Here is a 21990-nt window from a genome sequence, read left to right on the forward strand (position 1 = left end):
AGGCGTGACCACCCTTCCTGTCCACTCAGGTCCACTAGAAAGAGCGCATGGGCAGAACCGCGTCAGCCTGACTAACGCCCGCGCTTCCAAACGTGGGGTCTCCTGAGAGCCTCCCTGCCGCAGGAACTACAGTGGGCGTCACCAACTCCTCCAGAGATGGGGACGCCTGGCAAAAGCTGAGAATCCTTGGGGCGTCACAGGAAGGAATTAGGTCATGAGTGCAATTTAAAAGCAAATTTTAAAAAAACCCAAAAACCTGAAACTGGGAAGTCACATGAGGCCATAGAGATATGATCTACAGACAGATACACTGGGTAATGACCTTGGGCGTGGTCAGGCTGGAGCCCCACCTAGAATCTCCCAGTGAGGGACTGGGGGCGTGGTCAGGGTGGAGTCCCACCTAGACTCCCCCAGTGAGGGGCTGGGGGCGTGGTCAGGCTGGAGCCCCGCCTAGAATCCCCAGTGAGGGACTGGGGGCGTGGTCAGGCTGGAGCCCCGCCTAGAATCCCCAGTGAGGGGCTGGGGGCGTGGTCAGGGTGGAGCCCCGCCTAGAATTCCCCAGTGAGGGGGCTGGGGGCGTGGTCAGGGTGGAGCCCCGCCTAGAATCCCCAGTGAGGGGGCTAGGGGCGTGGTCAGGGTGGAGCCCCGCCTAGAACCCCCAGTGAGGGACTGGGGGCGTGGTCAGGGTGGAGACCCGCCTAGAATCAGTGAGGGGCTGGGGGCGTGGTCAGGGTGGAGCCCCGCCCAGAATCCCCAGTGAGGGGCTGGGGGCGTGTCCCAGCTTGAGTCTATCTGCTGTCACCCCCTGCAATGATTGACAGCGGGCAGGCCGCACAAGAGGCCCAGCCCTTGCATCCCTCAGTGTGCTCAGTGTTTTCTGGTCATCTATCTGTGGCCCCCGTGGGTGGTGCTGTGGGGCGCATGCCTAGGTAGGGCTCTGGGCGCTCAGGGGTTAAGGCCTGTCCTGCCACGTGAGAGTACCTTGCGACAGAGCCACACGCCCTCCCACCTGCGGGCCGGCCTCTGGCGCTCACCGTTGCGCTCACCATTGCGCAGAGCCTCGCCGGTTCCACCCGGCACCGGGACTCGCCCACTCGCCGCGCGCGCGCGCGCCCGCGCCCTCTCCACTCCGGCAGGGCGCCGCGGTGAGCAAACAGGTCGCCCGGCCTGAGCAGCCGGCTTGGGTCTCCTCCCCGGCACCCATGCCAGCCGGGCATCCGGGCCCCAGCTGCCACCACCCACCCCGCGTCCGCTCAGCCTTCCCGACGGACAGGTAAGTGTCCAGCCGAGCTCACCCGAGGGCGGTCGGCGTCCCGTCTGAGCGGCCTCAGAGCTGAGCCCTAAGACACTGCCCATCTCAGGCGGGACCCCCCGGTTGCCTCTGCGTGCGCCCGGGGCCGCCGGAAGCCGCCATCCTGCGTGGGCATCTGACACAGTTTCTGAGACTTTGTGCGGCTGCAGTTTCTGCCCTGGCACGGTGCCCAGGACGCTGCAGCCGAGCCTTCAAAGGGTCATTGTGAGCGCAGGTGCTGGCCGGGGAGGTGGGGACGGTGTGAGGAGGTGGCAGTAAGTCGGGGTACACCTGGGCCGGGCCGGAGTTTTTCTAGAACTCTCCCAAGGGTCACCCCGAGTTTTCAGGGCACGGGCGCACCACCTGTCCCCGTCACACATCGTGGGGACGCGGACACGCGAGGATGGAGCTCCAGTTGTAGGATGAGGGGCTCGGCCGACTCCTGAGAGGGAGGGGGGGTGACGACAGGAATAGCTTCTGGGTCGTTTGTCCCCAAACAAGGAAGAAACTAAACCGTTCCTTCGGGAGGGCGTGTCCAGCTACCGAGGTGACTTTATTCTGGACCAGGGAGGCTCGCGTCGCAGGGTGGACCTGGTGCTGGGACTTGCCCAGTGTTAGCCCAGCCTCAGTTGCTCGCTCTGCACCACAGAGAAGCCAGCGCTACAGCCTCAGGCCCCGGCGCAGGCGGCCTCCGTTTGCCACAGAGAGGGTCGGCCACTTCCCCGGGGATGCACAGGGGTGAGACTGTCCTAGAGCAGCCTCAGAGCTGACCCCAAGACACTGCCCCAGGCCCGACATCTAGAAACGTCTGCCCGCGCGTCCTGGCACTTCCGTGTGGCCCCGAGTCTGGGGAAAGTCCATGCAGAGAATTTGGGCTCAGTCCTTCCTCCTGGGCCTGGCCGCGGGCCAGGGAGGCAGTGTTTGCCCAGGGTAGGAGCTAACACCCTCTGGCATGGCCGAGGTCAGTGGGACCGGCTCTGGGGACGGCTGCCAAGGCAGGCACGCATTTATTGAGCATTTACTGCATGCCAGGTATATTGGGAGCGAGGCTCAGAAACTCAGTTTGCCTTTTCAGGATTTGGGAGACAGGAGCTCAGGTAGCCCAGGCTGGTGTCTGTCTCCATGAGTAGCCAAGGATAACCTCGAACTCACGATCCTCCCCCCGCCACCCCTGAGCGCGGGAATGACAGACGGGCGCCTCCACACGTGACTTTAGGGAACTGGGGAGGCGCTGGGGGAGAAGACATCGGAATATTGAGGGCGTGAGCAGTTGTCCCCACTGACGCCTGGGGTGGCGACAGGCGCGGGGCAGGGGCTGGAGTGGGGGGTCAGTGGGAAGTGGGGGGCGGAGGGAAGTGGGGGGTCAGTGGGAAGTGGGGGGTGGAGTGGGGGATGGAGGGAAGTGGGGGGTGGAATGGGGGGCGGAGGGAAGTGGGGGGTGGAGGGAAGTGGGGGGCGGTGGGAAGTGGGGGCTGGAGTGGGGGCGGAGGGAAGTGGGGGGTGGAGTGGGGGTGGAGGGAAGTGGGGGGTGGAGTGGGGGGCGGTGGGAAGTGGGGGGTGGAGTGGGGGCGGTGGGAAGTGGGGGGTGAAGTGGGGGGCGGTGGGAAGTGGGGGGTGGAGTGGGGGGCGGTGGGAAGTGGGGGGTGAAGTGGGGGGCGGTGGGAAGTGGGGGGTGGAGTGAAGGCTGTGGGAAGTGGGGGGTGAAGTGGGGGGCGGTGGGAAGTGGGGGGGTGGAGTGGGGGCGGTGGGAAGTGGGGGGTGAAGTGGGGGGCGGTGGGAAGTGGGGGGTGGAGTGGGGGCGGTGGGAAGTGGGGGGTGGAGTGGGGGGCGGTGGGAAGTGGGGGGTGAAGTGGGGGGCGGTGGGAAGTGGGGGTGGAGTGAGGGCGGTGGGAAGTGGGGGGCGGTGGAAAGTGGGGGGTGGAGTGGGGGGCGGCGGGAAGTGTGGGGTGGAGTGGGGGGCGGCGGGAAGTGGGGGGTGGAGTGGGGGCGGTGGAAAGTGGGGGGTGGAGTGGGGGGCGGCGGGAAGTGGGGGGCGATGGGAAGTGGGGGGCTGCGGGGAGAGGGCGGGGGGGGGGCGGCGGGGCCTGGCCAGTCGCGGGCCGGGATGCCCTGGGGGTGGGAGCCTGGGGCACTGTGCACAGGGGGAGCTGGCCCTCTGGTGGCCAGTGCGGGTGACCGAGGAAGGAGCGGGTGACGCGGCGGACAGCGCCAGGGCGGGAAAGTCGGCAGGACAGTGGGGCGCGCACAGACCCCGCCCCAAACTCAAACTGTTGAAGGGGCGCTTGGGAGCTGCGGACCGCCCTGAGCTAGACACCGCTCTTCAGTCGCTCGCTCGCGGGGTCCCCCGATCCTCAGGGCTCCTCGTCCTGCACCCCCGAGCTGTGCCCACCATTCAGAATAAGACTCGGGGTCCCCCTGATCCTCGGGGCTCCTCGTCCTGCACCCCCGGGCGGCCCATAATTCAGAATAAGATTCGGGGTCCCCCGATCCTTGGGGCTCCTCGTCCTGCACCCCCGAACCGTGCCCATAATTCAGAATAAGATTCGGGGTCCCCCGATCCTCAGGGGCTCCTCGTCCTGCACCCCTGAACCGTGCCCATAATTCAGAATAAGATTCGGGGTCCCTCGATCCTCAGGGGCTCCTCGTCCTGCACCCCTGAGCCGTGCCCACTATTGACAATAAGACTCGGGGTCCCCCTGATCCTCGGGGCTCCTCGTCCTGCACCCCGAGACGTGCCCACCATTCAGAATAAGATTCGGGGTCCCCCGATCCTCGGGGCTCCTCGTCCTGCACCCCGAGACGTGCCCACCATTCAGAATAAGATTCGGGGTCCCCCGATCCTCGAGGCTCCTCGTCCTGCACCCCTGAGCAGTGCCCACTATTGACAATAAGATTCGGGGTCCCCCTGATCCTCGGGGCTCCTCGTCCTGCACCCCGAGCCGTGCCCACCATTCAGAATAAGATTCGGGGTCCCCCGATCCTCGAGGCTCCTCGTCCTGCACCCCCGAACCGTGCCCATAATTCAGAATAAGATTCGGGGTCCCTCGATCCTCAGGGGCTCCTCGTCCTGCACCCCCGAACCGTGCCCATAATTCAGAATAAGATTCGGGGTCCCTCGATCCTCAGGGGCTCCTCGTCCTGCACCCCTGAGCCGTGCCTACTATTGACAATAAGATTCGGGGTCCCTCGATCCTCGGGGCTCCTCGTCCTGCACCCCGAGCTGTGCCCACTATTCAGAAGAAGATTCCGCAAACAGTAGGCACTCCATAAGCGCACAGGCAGCCCCTGGCGGGCACCTAAGGCTTTTGTGACAGTGGAAGGGTGCAAGGTGTGACAGACAGCTGCAGACTGAGTGACAACACCCCTCCCCCAGGTCTGCAGAGTGAGCTCTGGGCCAGCCTGGTCTACACAGTGAGACCAGAAAGGACAAAACCCAGAACCATAGACCTGAGCAGACCTCGGGCGCAGTTTGATGACTGTTTATTTTGGGGACAGGGACCACCCTCCCCCACCCGGGACCCCGGACACCACCCCTGGCCCCCGCGTGCCCCCTGCTGGCTGAGGCTGGCACTGCAGCCCCCAGTGCCGCGGGCCGTGCCCAGGGCAGCCCAGGCTAGCCCTTCTGGACTCTGGCTTGCTCCAGGGCTGGCCGCCCGCCTCGGCATCCCAGACACAAGCTTCCCGCAGGTCCCCGAGGAAGCGCCACTGTGCGCTTTGTCGATGGGCGTTGGCCTGGGGCTCACTGTGCAGCCCAGGCTCCTCTGGGACTGAGAGCAATCCTCCTGCCCCAGCCCGCCCCCCATGACAGGGGCGTGCACCACCCCAGCCTTCTACACACTCTAAATTCTATTCATGCGGCGCACGTGCTGCGGGCACACGCGGAAATGGGGGGACGGCTGGGGGAGTGTTCTCGCCTTCCACCGAGGGCTCAGTGACCGCCCTGCCCCAGGGCCTTCGCACCTTCCCATCTCTGCTCTCCCGGGACCACCCCGCTCCTCCTCCCTGCAGTGCAAACGCTGATTTCCGGTCAGACCTGTCCTGCCTCAGTTTCCCTAGATGTCCTGCGCCGGAACTTCAGGTGCTCCGCCGTCCCACAGCGTCTGTTGACTTGAATTCCTAAGCACTGAAATACTTATAGGTGGGTGCGCACGCATGCGCACCTGCCGCAGCCTCTTCCACCATGTAGGGCGCGGGATCGAACCCGGGGCGGCGGGCTTGGCGACAAGCCGCGACACCAGCTGTCTCCCGGGAGCACGCGACCCCTCTCTGGGGTGCCTAGGTTCTGGATTTGAACTCAGGGCTGAGGATGGATCCTAGGGGCTCACTTCCGTCCCGGTTACTGCGGAGGCTGAGACAGGGGGATCTCTGTGAGTTCCCGGACAGCCTGGGCTACAGAGTGAGACCCTGTCGGGAGACCACGGGATAGGCCCTAAGTGACGTCAACCTTCCTTTCAACCTTGGAAACAGGGTGCAGCTATCATTCCCGTTTCCAGATAGGGAAACTGAGGCACGGACCCACTCAGCGGCCCCGGGATGACCCCTTTAGCCCATCGGGCCCCTCTGCCGTGCAGTGCGCAGGACTCTGTTGCCCGTTATTCTCGATGCTGAAATGGGTGCACAGAGGGGGAGAGGGACTTCCCTGAGGACGCAGGGATGCGGCCGGGGGCGGGACTGGGGCTCCGAGCCTGCGGCGGGGTGTCGGGGGGTGTCGGGGGGTGAAATCTCGGACGGGACGGTCTCGCCGCGAGCTGCCGCGGTGCTGGGACTCTGCTCGCCAAGCCTGCGTTTGTGTTTGGTTTTCCGAGACAGGGTGTCTCTGTGCAGCCCCGGCTGTCCTGGATCTCTCTCTGTAGCCCAGGCTGGCCTCGAACTCACAGGGATCCTCCTGCCTCGCCTCCCGAGGGCGGCTCAAGGCCGCGCCGAGCCAGCGCAGAGACCTAGATGAGCTTCCCCGCCGACTCTTCACCGCCCCGCCAGCCCCCCGCCAGGCCCACCTTCCCCAGCTCTGGCCCTCTCAGCGGTGTGGACAGCGAGGCCCGAGCGCCCAGACCGCCCTTTGACCTCGGGGTGGGGCTCAGGCTCCCTCCCCAGGGAGGAATGTGTGGGCGGAGCTAGCACCAGCCCCGCCCACCGGGGGGTCCGGTGGAGGCTGGCCTGACCGGTCCCTCCTAAAGCTGACCCTCAGCCCCAGCCCCTGAGGATGCGAGGCGGCAGCCCCGCCCGGGAGGGGGTCTCTTGGGAAACTTTTATACCCCCGAGACGGGGTCTCCCTGTAGCCCAGGCTGGCCCGGGCTCACTCCCTAGCCCAGGTTGGCCTCGAACTCAGAGCTACGCCTTCTGCCTCCGCCTCCCGAGGGCTGTGCAGTTCCCACAGAGGCCGGGAGGGGGCGCCGGGTCCCGGAGCCGCCGCGCGGGCGGGGAGGATTCGAACTCAGGCCCTCGCGCTCTCCCAGCAAACGCGCCCCCGGGGGCGGGAGATCGACCCAGCCCGGGTCTCCGCAAGCTCTTAACCCACCTTCAGAACCCCACCCGCCACGCCCCTGCTCGCCCAGGGGCGGGCCGGGGCGCGTGTCGGTTTCACGGGTGGGAAGCTTCAGCCGGGGGCCGCCCCGGGCCCGGGGGCCGTCCGCCCCGCGTTTTCCCGCCAGCCCCGGCGTCCGCTCAGCCCCGGCCGCGGGCTCAGCCGGGCGGGGTGGAAAGCCGGGCCCGGATCGGCGCGGGCCGGGGCGGGCGGGGCGGGGCGGGCGGGGCGGGGCGTCCGGAGGAGGAAGAGCAGGTGCGGCGGCGGCGCGCCCGGGCCTGCGCGACCCTCCTGGCCGGGGCCGGACGGTTTCCAGGCCCCTCCGGCCCCACGGTGGGGCGCCGCTGACGGTCTCCAGGCCCCCCGCGGGCACCATGGCGGTGAGATTCCAGGCGAGTGGCCCCGGAGCGCGGGGGAGGGGGGGCGGGAGTGCGACCCGGGCTTTCGAATCCCGGTCCGCCTGCCTAACGGCCGGGGAAACTGAGGCCCAGAGGTGGGGGCTAGCCTGGGGCCGCGGAGGCTAAACCTGTGATCTCGCCCCCGAGAGCCCCGAGTTCGAATCCCACCGGGCGGTGAGACCCGCTCGCGAGTGGCCTGGCTTTGTTCTGTGCTCGGCCGCCGGTGACCTGAGGGCGCGTGGCGGGCGGGGCGGCTGCAGCCGGCTGGGGGACCCCGGGGCCCCGCCCTCCGGGCGCGGAGCGCTGCACACCCCCGAGGGGTAAACTGAGGCCGCGGAGGCTGAGGGGGAATGACCTTCCCCGGCCCCGCCCCGGCCTGAGCGGGAGGGCCGGCAGGGAGCCAGTGTCCCCGGCGGGCGGCTGCCCGGTCCCCTCGGGCTGCGGTCCCTCCGGCCGTTTGCGTCCGCGGGGGCGGGGGCGGGGGCGGGGGCGGGGCCGAGGCGCTCACCTGGGGGCGGGGGCGGGGCCGAGGCGCTCACCTGGGGGCGGGGCCGGGGCCGAGGCGCTCACCGGGACCGAGGCGCTCACCGGGGGCGGGGCCGAGGGACTCACATGGGGGCGGGGCGGGGCCGAGGCGCTCACCTGGGGGCGGGGGCGGGGCCGAGGCGCTCACCTGGGGGCGGGGGGCGGGGCCGAGGCGCTCACCTGGGGGCGGGGGCGGGGCCGGGGCCGAGGGGCTCACATGGGGGCGGGGCCGGGGTGCTCACATGGGGGCGGGGCCGAGGGACTCACATGGGGGCGGGGCGGGGGCCGAGGCGCTCACCTGGGGCGGGGGCGGGGCCGAGGCGCTCACCTGGGGGCGGGGCCGAGGCTCACCTGGGGGCGGGGGCGGGGCCGAGGCTCACCTGGGGGCGGGGGCGGGGCCGGGGCGCCTAGGCTGTGAGGACTCGGTGCCTCATCCGCAGCTGAGCCGGAGGCTGCGGGACCCGGAGGGCGGCCAGGATGGGGTTAACCCCGGCCGGGAGCCCCGCGGGTGGCAGGCCGGCCCGCACCGGCGGGGACAAGCCGGGCGGGTCGGGACAGGCCCGGCCACCTGCCCCCCTCCCCCGGGGCCCCGCACCCTCCGGAGCCGAGAAATAAACATTCCACAGCGGGGAGGTTAGCCGTCCGCGGGGGCGGGGGCGGGGGCGGGGCCGCCTCGCTGGGGAAGCTGAGACAGGAGGATGGCCATGAGTCTGGAGCTAACCTGGGTGATGGAGCGAGACCTTCCTGCGCGCCCCCCAAAAGCAAACCAAAGCGCAGGCGCTAGAACTGGGGAGATGGGGGGGGGTCACAGGTCAGCAGAGGGAGGGTCACAGGTCAGCAGAGAGGTCACAGGTCAGCAGAGAGGTCACAGGTCAGCAGAGGGGTCACAGGTCAGCAGAGGGAGGGTCACAGGTCAGCAGAGGGGTCACAGCTCAGCAGAGGGGGGTCACAGGTCAGCAGAGGGGTCACAGGTCAGCAGAGGGGGGTCACAGCTCAGCACAGGGGTCACAGCTCAGCAGAGGGGGGTCACAGGTCAGAGGACCACAGCTCAGGGTCACAGCTCAGCAGAGGGGGTCACAGGTCAGAGGACCACAGCTCAGGGTCACAGGTCAGCAGAGGGTCACAGGTCAGCAGAGGGGGGTCACAGGTCAGGGGGAGAAAGTCGCCCCTCCGGCCCCAGGAACCACCCCTGTCCCCACAGGTGGCAGACATGGAGGAGCTGACCATCTGGGAACAGCACACGGCCACGCTGTACAAGGTGAGCTGCGGCCTCCCCCCGTGGGGAGCCCCTGCGCCCCCGTGGGGAGCCCCTGCGTGCGGTGGTAACCCCCTGCACCCCCCGTGGAGAGCCCCTGCGCCCCCCGTGGGGAGCCCCTGAGCCCCCCGTGGGGAGCCCCTGCGCGCGGTGGTAACCCCCTGCACCCCCCGTGGAGAGCCCCTGCGCCCCCGTGGGGAGCCCCTGCGCGTGGTGGTAACCCCCTGCGCCCCCCGTGGAGAGCCCCTGCGCCCGGTGGGGAGCCCCTGCGCCCCCGGTGGGGAGCCCCTGCGCCCCCGGTGGGGAGCCCCTGCACCCCCCGTGGAGAGCCCCTGCGCCCGGTGGGGAGCCCCTGCGCCCCCCGTGGGGAGCCCCTGCGCCCGGTGGGGAGCCCCTGCGCCCCCCGTGGGGAGCCCCTGCGCCCGGTGGTAACCCCCTGCGCCCCTCAGGACCCCCGCCGCGGCTTCGGCATCGCCGTCTCTGGAGGCCACGACCGGACCAGCGGATCCGTGGTGGTGTCGGACGTGGTACCTGGAGGCCCGGCCCAGGGCAGGCTCCAGTGAGGCTCGGGCCCCCGGGGGGGGGGGGGGGGTCAGCTGGCACCTTCCGCGGTCAGCGGGGCCTGGCCTCCCTGCTCCACACGTCCTGGTCCCGGAGGCAGGCAGAGCGCCGGGTCAGGACGGCAGGGACCGGACGGAGACAGTTCCTGGAACCGGTGGAAACGGCTCCGGCCCTGAGGGCCTCATGGGGAGGGAGGGAGAGACACCAGAGACAGAGACATGCAGAGACCCGAGAGAACACCCGAGGCAGGGCTGGAAAAGAAAACGCGTACTCGGACCCTCGCTGGGGGCGCTGGGGAGGGGCGCTGGGGAGGGGCGCTGGGGAGGGGCGCAGGGGACGCTGGGGTGCAGCCCTGAGCTCACACGCCCGGGCCGCTCCCTCAGGACCGGGGACCACATCGTCATGGTGAACGGGGTCTCCGTGGAGAACGTCACGTCTGCCTTCGCCATCCAGCTTCTGAAGACCTGCAACAAAACGGCCAACATTGTGAGTGGACAGGCTGGGGAAACTGAGTCCCAGCTCAGTCAGCCGGGTGGTAGAACTGCAGGCCTCCACCAGCACGTTTTCTGGGGGTGCTGGGAATGGAGCGCAGGAGGGGGACAGCAGTCCGCGCTCCACCCGGACCCCCCTCCACCCTGACCCCCGCTCCACCCTGACCCCCCCTCCACCCTGACCCCCCCTCCACCCTGACCCCACTCCACCCTGACCCCCGTTCCACCCTGACCCCCCGCTCCACCCTGACCCCCGCTCCACCCTGACCCCCGCTCCACCCTGACCCCCCCCTCCACCCTGACCCCACTCCACCCGGACCCCCGCTCCACCCTGACCCCCGCTCCACCCTGACCCCCGCTCCACCCTGACCCCCCCCCCTCCCCCCTGACCCCCTCCCCACCCTGACCCCCTCCCCACCCTGACCCCACTCCACCCTGACCCCGTTCCACCCTGACCCCCGCTCCACCCTGACCCCCGCTCCACCCTGACCCCCGCTCCACCCTGACCCCCCCTCCACCCTGACCCCACTCCACCCGGACCCCCGCTCCACCCTGACCCCCGCTCCACCCTGACCCCCCGCTCCACCCTGACCCCCGCTCCACCCTGACCCCCCCTCCACCCTGACCCCCCGCTCCACCCTGACCCCCTCCCCACCCTGACCCCCCCTCCACCCTGACCCCCCCCCCACCCTGACCCCCCCCCCCACCCTCACCCCCTCCCCACCCTGATCCCCGCTCCACCCGGACCCCTCGCTGGGGCGTCTACCCCTCCCTTTCCTTCCTCTCACCCTGTTCTTCAGGCTGGTCTTTAATCCTCCCTTTTGATGTATTTATTCACATATGTGGGCGTCTGTCTGCGGGGACATCTCTCCACACCACAAGAGGTCACCTGATCCATGAGACGACAGTGACCATGGCTGTGAGCCACCACGTGGTGCTGGGACCTGGACTCGGGTCCTAGGAAAGAGCAGCCGTGCGCTAACCGCTGCGCCAGCTCTCCAGATCTTTGATTCTTGATCCCCCTGCCTCAGTGCCTCTGTAGTCACGCGACGGGCCACCTGGGTCGATGGGCAGAGGAAGCGGTCAGATGACAACTGAGCCCCGGAGGGGCGTACCCGTCCCCGCTTCCCGCCGCTGACACCCCTCCCTCCCTCCGCAGACCGTGAAGCGCCCCCGCAGGGTCCAGCTGCCCGCCGCCAGGGCCAGCGCGGGCCACGCGCTCTCCGACCCGGACGAAGCTGACCACGGCCGGGGCTACGAGGGCGACTCCTCCAGCGGCTCCGGCCGGTCCTGCGGGGAGCCTTCCCGCCGGGCCAGGGCAGCACGCCGCGGCCGCGTGGGCAGTCACGGGCGCCGGAGCTCGGGAGGCGGATCGGAGCCCAACGGGCTGGACCTGGTGTCGGGGTACAAGCGCCTGCCGAAGCAGGACGTGCTCATGCGGCCGCTCAAGTCCGTGCTGGTGAAGCGAAGGAACAGCGAGGGTGAGGGGACTGGGCTGCACCCCACCACAGAAAATCCTCGGGGCGGGGCTGGGGGCGTGGTCAGGGCGGAGGCCCGCCTAGAAAATCCCAGTGAGGGGCTGGGGGCGTGGTCAGGGTGGAGCCCCGCCCAGAATCCCCAGTGAGGGGCTGGGGGTGTGGTCAGGGTGGAGCCCCGCCCAGAATCCCCAGTGAGGGGCTGGGGGCGTGGTCAGGGTGGAGCCCCGCCTAGAATCCCCCAGTGAGGGGCTGGGGGCGTGGTCAGGGTGGAGCCCTGCCCAGAATCCCCAGTGAGGGGCTGGGGGCGTGGTCAGGGTGGAGCCCCGCCCAGAATCCTCCAGTGAGGGGCTGGGGGCGTGGTCAGGGTGGAGCCCCGCCTAGAATCCCCCAGTGAGGGGCTGGGGGCGTGGTCAGAGTGGAGCCCCGCCTATAATCCCCAGTGAGGGGCTGGGGGCGTGGTCAGGGTGGAGCCCCGCCTAGAATCCCCAGTGAGGGGCTGGGGGCGTGGTCGGGGTGGAGCCCCGCCCAGAATCCCCCAGTCAGGGACTGGGGGCGTGGTCAGGGTGGAGCCCCGCCCAGAATCCCCCAGTGAGGGGCTGGGGGCGTGGTCAGGGCGGAGCCCCGCCTAGAAAATCCCAGTGAGGGGCTGGGGGCGTGGTCAGGATGGAGCCCCGCCCAGAATCCCCAGTGAAGGGCTGGGGGCGTGGTCAGGGTGGAGCCCCGCCCAGAATCCTCCAGTGAGGGGCTGGGGGCGTGGTCAGGGTGGAGCCCCGCCTAGAATCCCCCAGTGAGGGGCTGGGGGCGTGGTCAGAGTGGAGCCCCGCCTAGAATCCCCGGTGAGGGGCTGGGGGCGTGGTCAGGGTGCAGCCCCGCCCAGAATCCCCAGTGAGGGGCTGGGGGCGTGGTCAGAGTGGAGCCCTGCCCGCTTTAGAGGCTGAAGCAGGATTACAAGAATTCAAAGAGAGTTTAAATGATCTTGGCCTGCTGCCTAGCGTCCTGCCTCAGTTTCCCTCCTCTCCGCTCCAGAGTTCGGGGTGAAGCTGGGCAGTCAGATCTTCATAAAACACATCACCGATTCTGGCCTCGCCGCTCGGAACCGTGGGCTGCAGGAAGGAGACCTTATCTTGCAGGTGAGGCCAGGCTTATGCTTCAGGCGGGGAAACTGAGGCCCCGGCGGGCAGTGCGGAGCTGCCAGCCCCAGGATCATTCCCAGGCCTCCTGCTGTCTGTTTCTGGACGCCCGCACCGAGCCAGATGTTTCTCGTGCCCCCTCCGCCGGCCTCTTTCAGATCAACGGGGTGTCCAGTGCGAATCTGTCCCTGAGCGACACGCGGCGACTCATCGAGCAGTCCGAGGGGGAGCTGACGCTGCTGGTGCTGAGGGACCGCGGGCAGTTCCTGGTGAACATCCCTCCCGCGGTCAGCGACAGCGACAGCTCCCTGATGGAAGGTGAGGAGCGCAGGCTGCGGTCGGTGAGGCTCGGGGCTCCCGGGGGCTGGACGGTCCCGCGTGGCGTCAGTGACCCCGGCGGACCTGCTGCCCCGCCCCCACAGACATCTCGGACCTGACCTCGGAGCTGTCCCAGGCGCCGCCATCCCACGTCCCTCCGCCGCCTCTGCAGGGTCCGCCGAGCCCCGAGCCCAGCCAGACGGACTCCGCCGCAGAGTGAGTGCGTGGCCGTGAGGGCCGTTCCTGGGGGGCCGTGCCGGTGATCCCCGACTCACTGGGCTCTCACCCCACCCAGGGAGAGCCCGCAGCCCCAGAGGCGGGACCGGTCGGTGGATTCAAGAGCCGTCGCTAAACCGGGTGAGCACTGCAGCTGGACGCCCTTCCTCCGGGAGCAGGAGGGAGGGAGAGGAAGGACTGGGGGCGTGGTCAGGGTGGAGCCCCGCCCAGAATCCCCCAGTGAGGGCTGGGGGCGTGGTCAGGGTGGAGCCCCGCCCAGAATCCCCCAGTGAGGGCTGGGGGCGTGGTCAGGGTGGAGCCCCGCCCAGAATCCCCAGAGAGGGGCTGGGGGCGTGGTCAGGGTGGAGCCCCGCCTAGAATCCCCAGTGAGGGGCTGGGGGCGTGGTCAGGGTGGAGCCCCGCCCAGAATCCCCCAGTGAGGGTCTGGGGGCGTGGTCGGGGTGGAGCCCCGCCTAGAATCCCCAGTGAGGGGCTGGGGGCGTGGTCAGGGTGGAGCCCCTCCTGGAATCCCCCAGTGAGGGGCTGTGGGCGTGGTCAGGGTGGAGCCCCGCCCAGAACCCCCAGTGAGGGGCTGGGGGCGTGGTCAGGGTGGAGCCCCGCCTAGAATCCCCAGTGAGGGGCTGGGGGCGTGGTCAGGGTGGAGCCCCGCCTAGAATCCCCAGTGAGGGGCTGGGGGCGTGGTCAAGGTGGAGCCCCGCCTAGAATCCCCAGTGAGGGTCTGGGGGCGTGGTCAGGGTGGAGCCCCGCCCAGAACCCCGAGCCGGGCCAGCCCTTGGCTCCTGCGGTGTTGTGTCCTCAGAAGGAGTGAAGCTCCCGTGTCTCGCTGCAGAGTATCCTGGAGAAAGTCGCTACGACATTTACCGGGTCCCCAGTCGGCAGAGCCTGGAGGACCGTGGGTGGGTAGCTCAGATGAGCACGTGGTTCCGGAGGCCCCGCGTCCTGTAGCCGTCCCCCCACCCCACCCGGGCCCGTGTAACCCTAACACCCTGCTGAGGAATGTCTGTTTGGGAAGCCTGCAGGGGCGAGGGCACCCTCCCCCCCATGGCCTCATCGCCCTCTTCTCCGGTAGCTACAGCCCGGACACTCGTGTCGTGCGCTTCCCCAAGGGCGCGAGCATCGGCCTGCGGCTGGCTGGCGGCAACGACGTGGGCATCTTCGTGTCCGGGGTGCAGGCGGGCAGCCCGGCCGACGGGCAGGGCATCCAGGAAGGGGACGAGATCCTGCAGGTGACACGGGAACAGCTGGCCCGGATCCTCCCCCCCTCCCGTGTCACCGCTGGGGACTCATCGCGTTTGTAGCCCAGGCTGGCCTGGAACTCGCTATCCCACCCACCCCCCGTGCCTGGCCGCTTTCATGGGCGCCAAGGGTTCGAGGTCAGGTCCTCGTGCTGGGTAGCAAGCGCTTTGCCCGCTGAGCCCTCGTGAGCCCCAGAGTTCTCACACAGTGGTGCTGTGGGGTCGGTCCCCATGACACCACCCGAGGCCGTGGGACTTGGCTGTGCGTGCTGAGCCCGGCTCCTTCCCCGGTCTGGGTGACACCTGGGCTCCCAGGCCAGACCCCGGGGAGGCAGAGCCCGGGGGTGCCCGTGGGGCTCAGTCCAGACCCCGGGGAGGCAGAGCCCGCGGGTGCCCGCGGCGGCGGCTCAGTCCAGACCCCGGGGAGGCAGAGCCCGGGGGTGCCCGCGGGGCTCAGGCCAGACCCCGGGGAGGCAGTCCGGGCTGCCCGCGGGGCTCAGTCCAGACCCCGGGGAGGCAGTCCGGGCTGCCCGCGGGGCTCAGTCCAGACCCCGGGGAGGCAGAGCCCGGGGGTGCCCACGGCGGCGGCTCAGTCCAGACCCCGGGGAGGCAGAGCCCGGGGGTGCCCACGGCGGCGGCTCAGTCCAGACCCCGGGGAGGCAGAGCCCGGGGGTGCCCGCGGGCCTCAGTCCAGACCCCGGGGAGGCAGTCCGGGGTGCCCGCGGGGCTCAGTCCAGACCCCGGGGAGGCAGTCCGGGGTGCCCGCGGGGCTCAGTCCAGACCCCGGGGAGGCAGTCCGGGGTGCCCGCGGGGCTCAGTCCAGACCCCGGGGAGGCAGTCCGGGCTGCCCGCGGGGCTCAGTCCAGACCCCGGGGAGGCAGTCCGGGCTGCCCGCGGGGCTCAGTCCAGACCCCGGGGAGGCAGTCCGGGGGTGCCCACGGCGGCGGCTCAGTCCAGACCCCGGGGAGGCAGAGCCCGGGGGTGCCCACGGCGGCGGCTCAGTCCAGACCCGGGGAGGCAATCCGGGGTGCCCGCGGGGCTCAGTCCAGACCCCGGGGAGGCAGAGCCCGGGGGTGCCCGCGGGGCTCAGGCCAGACCCCGGGGAGGCAGAGCCCGGGGGTGCCCACGGCGGCGGCTCAGTCCAGACCCCGGGGAGGCAGAGCCCGGGGGTGCCCGCGGGGCTCAGGCCAGACCCCGGGGAGGCAGAGCCCGGGGGTGCCCACGGCGGCGGCTCAGTCCAGACCCCGGGGAGGCAGAGCCCGGGGGTGCCCACGGCGGCGGCTCAGTCCAGACCCCGGGGAGGCAGAGCCCGGGGGTGCCCGCGGGGCTCAGTCCAGACCCCGGGGAGGCAGAGCCCGGGGGTGCCCACGGCGGCGGCTCAGTCCAGACCCCGGGGAGGCAGTCCGGGGGTGCCCACGGGGCTCAGTCCAGACCCCGGGGAGGCAGTCCGGGGGTGCCCGCGGGGCTCAGTCCAGACCCCGGGGAGGCAGAGCCCGGGGGTGCCCGCGGGGCTCAGTCCAGACCCCGGGGAGGCAGTCCGGGGGTGCCCACGGCGGCGGCTCAGTCCAGACCCCGGGGAGGCAGTCCGGGGGTGCCCACGGCGGCGGCTCAGTCCAGACCCCGGGGAGGCAGTCCGGGGGTGCCCGCGGGGCTCAGTCCAGACCCCGGGGAGGCAATCCGGGGGTGCCCACGGGGCTCAGTCCAGACCCCGGGGAGGCAGTCCGGGGGTGCCCGCGGGGCTCAGTCCAGACCCCGGGGAGGCAGTCCGGGGGTGCCCACGGCGGCGGCTCAGTCCAGACCCCGGGGAGGCAGAGTCCGGGGGTGCCCACGGCGGCGGCTCAGTCCAGACCCCGGGGAGGCAGTCCGGGGGTGCCCGCGGGGCTCAGTCCAGACCCCGGGGAGGCAGTCCCGGGGTGCCCGCGGGGCTCAGTCCAGACCCGGGGAGGCAGTCCGGGGGTGCCCGCGGGGCTCAGTCCAGACCCCGGGGAGGCAGTCCGGGGTGCCCGCGGGGCTCAGTCCAGACCCCGGGGAGGCAGTCCGGGGTGCCCGCGGGGCTCAGTCGCCAGCCTCACGCCGTCCTCACCTGTGGCTCTTCCTGGCAGGTGAATGGCATGCCGTTCCGGAACCTGACCCGGGAGGAGGCTGTGCAGTTTCTGTTGGAGCTACCGCCGGGGGAGGACATGGAGCTGGTGACGCAGAGCAAGCAGGACAGTGAGTGTCCCTGAGGTGTCCCGCAGGCACCCAGCCCCCACAGAAGGAGCCAGACCCCAAGGCCTGGCCAGTTCTGGGGATGTGGAGATGGGAGCAGCCCTGGGGGCGGGGCCAGCTTGGCAGAACTGGAGAATCCCATGTCAACCGGTTTCCACCGGCCACCGTGGTGGCGCACACCTATAGTCCCGAGTTCGAGGCCACCCTGGTCCACACAGTGAGTTCCAGGACAGCCTGGCATACATAATGAGACCCTGTCTTGAAAATGAAGACTCCAAACTACTGGGTTGGTGAGCCCCAGCCCGGACTCTTTCCAGGACCTGCAGGGACAGCGCCCTGGGTCTCCCCACGCGAGGTCCGCCGGAGGGAGCCCCTGCGGAGCTCACGAAGCCCCTCTGTCCTCAGTCTTCAGGAAGATGGTCCAGTCTCGCGTGGGTGACTCCTTCTACATCCGCACACACTTCGAGCTGGAGCCGAGCCCGCCCTACGGCCTGGGCTTCACCCGAGGTGATGTCTTCCACGTGGTGGACACCTTGTACCCAGGCTCGGGGCCGAGCCACGGTGGCCGCGGGGGCCTCTGGCTGGCTGCCCGCATGGGCCGAGATCTCCGAGAGCAAGAACGCGGCGTCATCCCCAATCAAAGCAGGTGGGTGGGGGGGCGTCCCCATTGCTGGGGGCTCCCTGGGGTGGGTCACGGCGGGGCCAGGGGAGTAACCGAGCACAGATATCGGGGCTTTTGTTGTTGTTTTGTTTTGTTTTTGGAGACAGGGTTTCTCTGTGTATCTTTGGAGCCTGTCCTGGATCTCACTCTGTAGCCCAGGCTGGCCTCGAACTCACAGAGATCCGCCTGGCGCTGCCTCCTGAGTACTGGGGTTAAAGGCGTGCGCCACCACCACCGCCGCCCGGCTTATCATGGCTTTCTTTATTCATTCACTTCTGAGGCCGAGTTCCCTCCCAGTGTCCGCGCATCCCCAGTACCAGCATCCAGAGCCCCACGTCCTTGGCGTGTGGCCCCATAGCGCAGCCTCTCCCTCTCCTGCCTCCCTCTGAGGACCCGTGGTGTCACTGGGTCCCTGGCTCACCCTGGGGGTCCCCGGGTCACCCTGGGGGTCCCCGGTTCAGGGTCCTCAGCTTGACCGTTTTCTGCGCCTCACGTCCGTCCCCTGCGCCCCCCAGGGCGGAGCAGCTGGCCAGCCTGGAGGCCGCGCAGCGGGCCGCGGGTGTGGGTCCCGGGGCCTCCTCCGTCTCCAACCCACGGGCCGAGTTCTGGCGGCTCCGGGGTCTCCGCCGAGGGGCCAAGAAGTCAACGCAGCGGAGCCGCGAGGACCTGTCGGCGCTGACCAGGCAGGGACACTACCCGCCGTACGAACGCGTGGTGCTGCGAGAAGGTGGGTGGCCGTGGGGGCCCCCTCCCGAGGTCACAGAGCCTCAAGGCCATCGCCACCTTCCCCGCAGCGACTCGGTTCCGGTGGGTGGCACAAACCTGCCACCCCGGCACTCGGGAGGCTGAGATAGGGGGATTTCTGTGAGTTCGAGGCCAGCCTGGGCTGCAGCGCCAGTTCCGGGACAGCCAGGGCTGCACAGTGAGACCGTCTCAAAATGAATTACTAAAAAAAAAAAATTTTAATGGGAAATAAAAGACTCCGGCATGTTTGGCTCTCCCAGCCCAGCTGTGCTCCACCGGCTGCAGACCTGGGAGAGGCAGGCAGACAGGCGCATCTCAATAAAACTTTATTGATAGAATCAAGCCGAGGGCCGGACACAGCGTGGCCCGAGTTTCCTGCCAGGCTGTCCCACTCATCTGATAGTCTCACATAGGAGTGGAAAGAAAACAGAACTTCCTTCTTATGCTGGCCTTGAACTCGCAGCAATCCTCCTGCCTCAGCTTCCTGGTCTTCCGGCTTGAGCACCTGACCCCAGAGCCTGACCGCACCACTTTCTTCCCTTCCCAGCCAGCTTCAAGCGCCCCGTGGTGATCCTGGGGCCGGTGGCCGACATCGCCATGAAGAGGCTGACGGCCGAGATGCCCGACCAGTTCGAAATTGCAGGTGAGACATGGCGTCCTGGCAGCTGGGGGGGCGGGGTCAGCACCGGGAGGGGTGCGCAGCCAGACAGCCCCAATCGATGTCAGCTCCCACTACCCACTGTGCCCAGGCCAGACAGCCCCAATCGATGTCAGCTCCCACCACCCACTGTGCCCAGGCCAGACAGCCCCGACCGATGTCAGCTCCCACCCGCGCCCATGTCCAGGCCCAGGCCAGACAGCCCCAATCGATGCCAGCTCCCACCTCCCCCACCCCCCCCCCACCCCACCCCCGCCCATGTCCAGGCCAGACAGCCCCAATCGATGTCAGCTCCCACCCCCGCCCATGTCCAGGCCCAGGCCAGACGTTCTCAGTCGATCTGGGCGCAGTCTGTCGGCCTCTGGGAACCTTTTCATTTGCTGAAGAGCTGTTCGGGTTTTTCTCTTTATTTTTGAAGTTTTGTTTCACTTTTAATTATGCGCGCATATGAACATCATCCCACGTGATCCCTGCCGCTTCAAGCTGAGGCAGGAGGATGACAGGTTTCAGGACAGCCTGGTCAACTTAATGAAACCCTGTATCAAGGCTCCATCCCAGCATAAACCAGGCCTGGTGACGCCTGTCACCTCGGCACTGGGAAGGCGGAGGCAGGGGGATCGGGAGTCCAAGGTCAGCCCCGGCTACACACAGTTGGAGGCCAGCCTGGGCTACATCAAACGCCACCTTTTAAAATACTGAATAAAAGGGGAAACCAAGGTCCGTGGGTGTGGCTCGGGGGGCTGGGGAGCCCCAGAGGGCTGTGGGAGGCCTGGTGAGCCTCATACAGAGAACCAGAGGGCAGGTTTCGGGATGCTCAGGAAGGAGGCCCCTGGAGGAGGCTGGGCGGGTTCAAAGGGCAAAGTCACCTGCCACCTCATTAGTCATCAGGAACTACAATCAGTGGGGCTGATGTGCAGAAGAATGGAAAGTCAGGCCCCAGACAGGGCTGCATGGCTGCATTGGATGCCGCCGCTCGGGGGGGGGGGGGGGAGCGCCCGTGGAATATTACTCAGCCAGGAAAAAGAAAGGAAGCGGGGTGGGGGGGGGTTCCCCATAGTAGGCAGAGCCACAGGGACAGGAGTGGGAGGTGAGGAGGGGCTGGAGTTAGTGTGCGATGGAACAAGCTGTGGTAGGGGGAGGCGGGCTCCGCAGGGGTCCCGGGAGAGTCAAGAACCGTGGATGACGTTAGCGGTGTCCCCCTGCCTCAGAGAGCGTGTCCCGGACTGACAACCCATCCAAGATCATCAAACTGGACACGGTGCGGGTGATCGCGGAGAGGGTAAGCGCGGGGATGGGGAAACTGAGGCCCGGCCGGGGGGGTGGGGGGGGTTCCGGCCGGGCCCGGCCGCCGCGGACCCCGCCCCTGCCTCCGCCCCGCCCCAGGACAGGCACGCGCTGCTGGACGTCACGCCGTCGGCCATCGAGCGCCTCAACTACGTGCAGTACTACCCGATCGTGGTCTTCTGCGCGCCCGAGAGCCGCCCGGCGCTCAAGGCCCTGCGCGAGTGGCTGGCCCCCGCCTCGCGCCGCAGCAGCCGCCGCCTCTACGCGCAGGCGCAGAAGCTGCAGAAGCACAGCGGCCACCTCTTCACGGGTGCGGGCTGCGGGGTGGGCCGGGGGAGAGGGGGTGCCCCCCGGGGGACGGGCCCTGCTGACCCACGCCGCCCCGCAGCCACCGTCCCCCTGCACGGCACCGGCGACGCCTGGTACCACGAGGTCAAGGCTGTGGTGCAGCAGCAGCAGGCGCGGCCCATCTGGACGGCGGAGGACCAGGTGCGGGCGGGGGCGGGGCGGGGGCGGGGACAGGCCTGGGAAGGGGGCGTGTCCGGGGCAGGGGCAGGCCTGGGGAAGGGGGCGTGCCTGAGGAAGGGGCGTGTCCAGGGCGGGGAGCGGGACGGGACGGGGGCGTGTCCAGGGCGGGGGCGGGACGGGACGGGGGTGTGCCCGGGGCAGGGGGCATATCCGGGGCTGGGGGCGTGCCTGGGGAAGGGGGCGTGCTCGGGGCAGGAGGCATGTCCGGGGCTGGGGGCGTGCCTGGGGAAGGGGCGTGTCCAGGGCGGGGACGGGACGGGGGCGTGTCTGGGGCAGGGGCGTGCCCTGGGGGCATGCCCGGGAAAGGGGGCGTGCCCGGGGTAGGGGGCGCTGGGGCGGGCCCAGGGCGGGGTAGGGGGCGTGCCTAGGGCAGCGGCGTGTCCGGGGTGACGGGCGTGCCAGGGGAAGGGGGCGGGCCCGGGGCGAGGGGCGTGCCTGCGGCGGGGGCGGGCCCAGGGCGGGGGCGTGTCGGGGAAGGGGCGGGTCCGGGTAGGGGGCGGGCCCAGGGCGGGAGGGAGCCCGGGGAGGGGGCGGGCCCGGGGAAGGGGCGGGCCCGGGGAAGGGGCGGGCCCGGGGAAGGCCCTCCCGCCAGGGTAGAGCCTGAAGGCGGGGCTTTGGGGCTGGGACTTTAAGGAGGGTGCAGGCTAGACCTCCGGGGCGGGCCTGGGGCAGCGGGGGCGGGCCCGCGGGGTCACGGCCTCCCCACCCACAGCTGGACGGCTCGTCCGAGGACCTGGACCTGCCGGGCCGCGGCCTGGACGCCAGCTCCGGGGACCTCAGCTGTGACAGCCGGGCCAACAGCGACTGCGAGGATACGGACGGCGTCTACACGGACGGCGAGGGCGGCGTCTGCACGGACGGCGAGGGCGGCGGGCCCCAGGACCCCCAGGACGCCGAGGAGGGGCCCCCGATCCCCGCCCTGGCCCGGTCCTCAGAGCCCGCCTGGGTGGAAGCCCACGAGGGGCTGCGGGGTCACGGGGCCACGGCCGCCGAGTGGGAGACGCAGGTGGGCGCGGCTCCGGGGTGGGGACCCCCCCCCCCGTGCGTCCGGCGCCCCCACGGCCCCGCACCCTCCCGCGCATGTCAGCCGGGCCTTCCTCTCCCCTCCAGGCCGGAAGCCGCCACCCGCAGGGCCAGTGGCGCCAGGACAGCATGCGGTGAGTGCCCCACTGCTGCTCCGCGCCTCAGGGCTTCCGACCAACGGGCATTGGGGCTGGGGCTTCGGAGGACGTGTACGAGTCAGCTCCCAAGTCCCAGTGTCTGGGGTCGGCCTGGGTGAGGTCACGCCACGCACCCCCGCATCGCAGCCCTGCACCCACTTCTCCCCCAGGACCTACGAGCGCGAAGCCCTGCGGAAGAAGTTCACGAGAGCCCGGGACGCAGAGTCCTCCGACGACGAAGGCTACGACTGGGGCCCGGCCACCGACCTGTGAACTGTGACCTCGGAGGCCGCACACCCTCCCCCGG

The 21990-nt window shown here is 69.7% G+C and overlaps 1 protein-coding gene across 1 annotated transcript; it reads left to right on the forward strand.

Annotated features, from left to right (window-relative positions):
• Nucleotides 1-709: 709 nt before the first annotated feature.
• On the forward strand, nt 710-21969 carry Tjp3 (tight junction protein 3). Its single transcript, XM_052747064.1, has 21 exons — nt 710-1273; nt 8937-8993; nt 9440-9549; nt 9935-10037; nt 11202-11523; nt 12547-12650; nt 12809-12968; nt 13073-13184; nt 13264-13325; nt 14035-14101; nt 14275-14431; nt 16543-16651; nt 17054-17294; nt 17825-18036; nt 18601-18696; nt 19920-19990; nt 20095-20305; nt 20384-20484; nt 21236-21529; nt 21634-21680; nt 21854-21969. Exons 2-21 carry the CDS (start codon nt 8946-8948, stop codon nt 21954-21956), a joined length of 2730 nt encoding a protein of 909 aa, XP_052603024.1. The 5' UTR covers nt 710-1273; nt 8937-8945; the 3' UTR covers nt 21957-21969.
• Nucleotides 21970-21990: the final 21 nt, after the last annotated feature.

This window comes from Peromyscus californicus, unplaced genomic scaffold, assembly GCF_007827085.1.
Source record: "Peromyscus californicus insignis strain IS unplaced genomic scaffold, ASM782708v3 Scaffold_1__1_contigs__length_55948999, whole genome shotgun sequence".
In the NCBI taxonomy this organism is placed as follows: domain Eukaryota; kingdom Metazoa; phylum Chordata; class Mammalia; order Rodentia; family Cricetidae; genus Peromyscus; species Peromyscus californicus.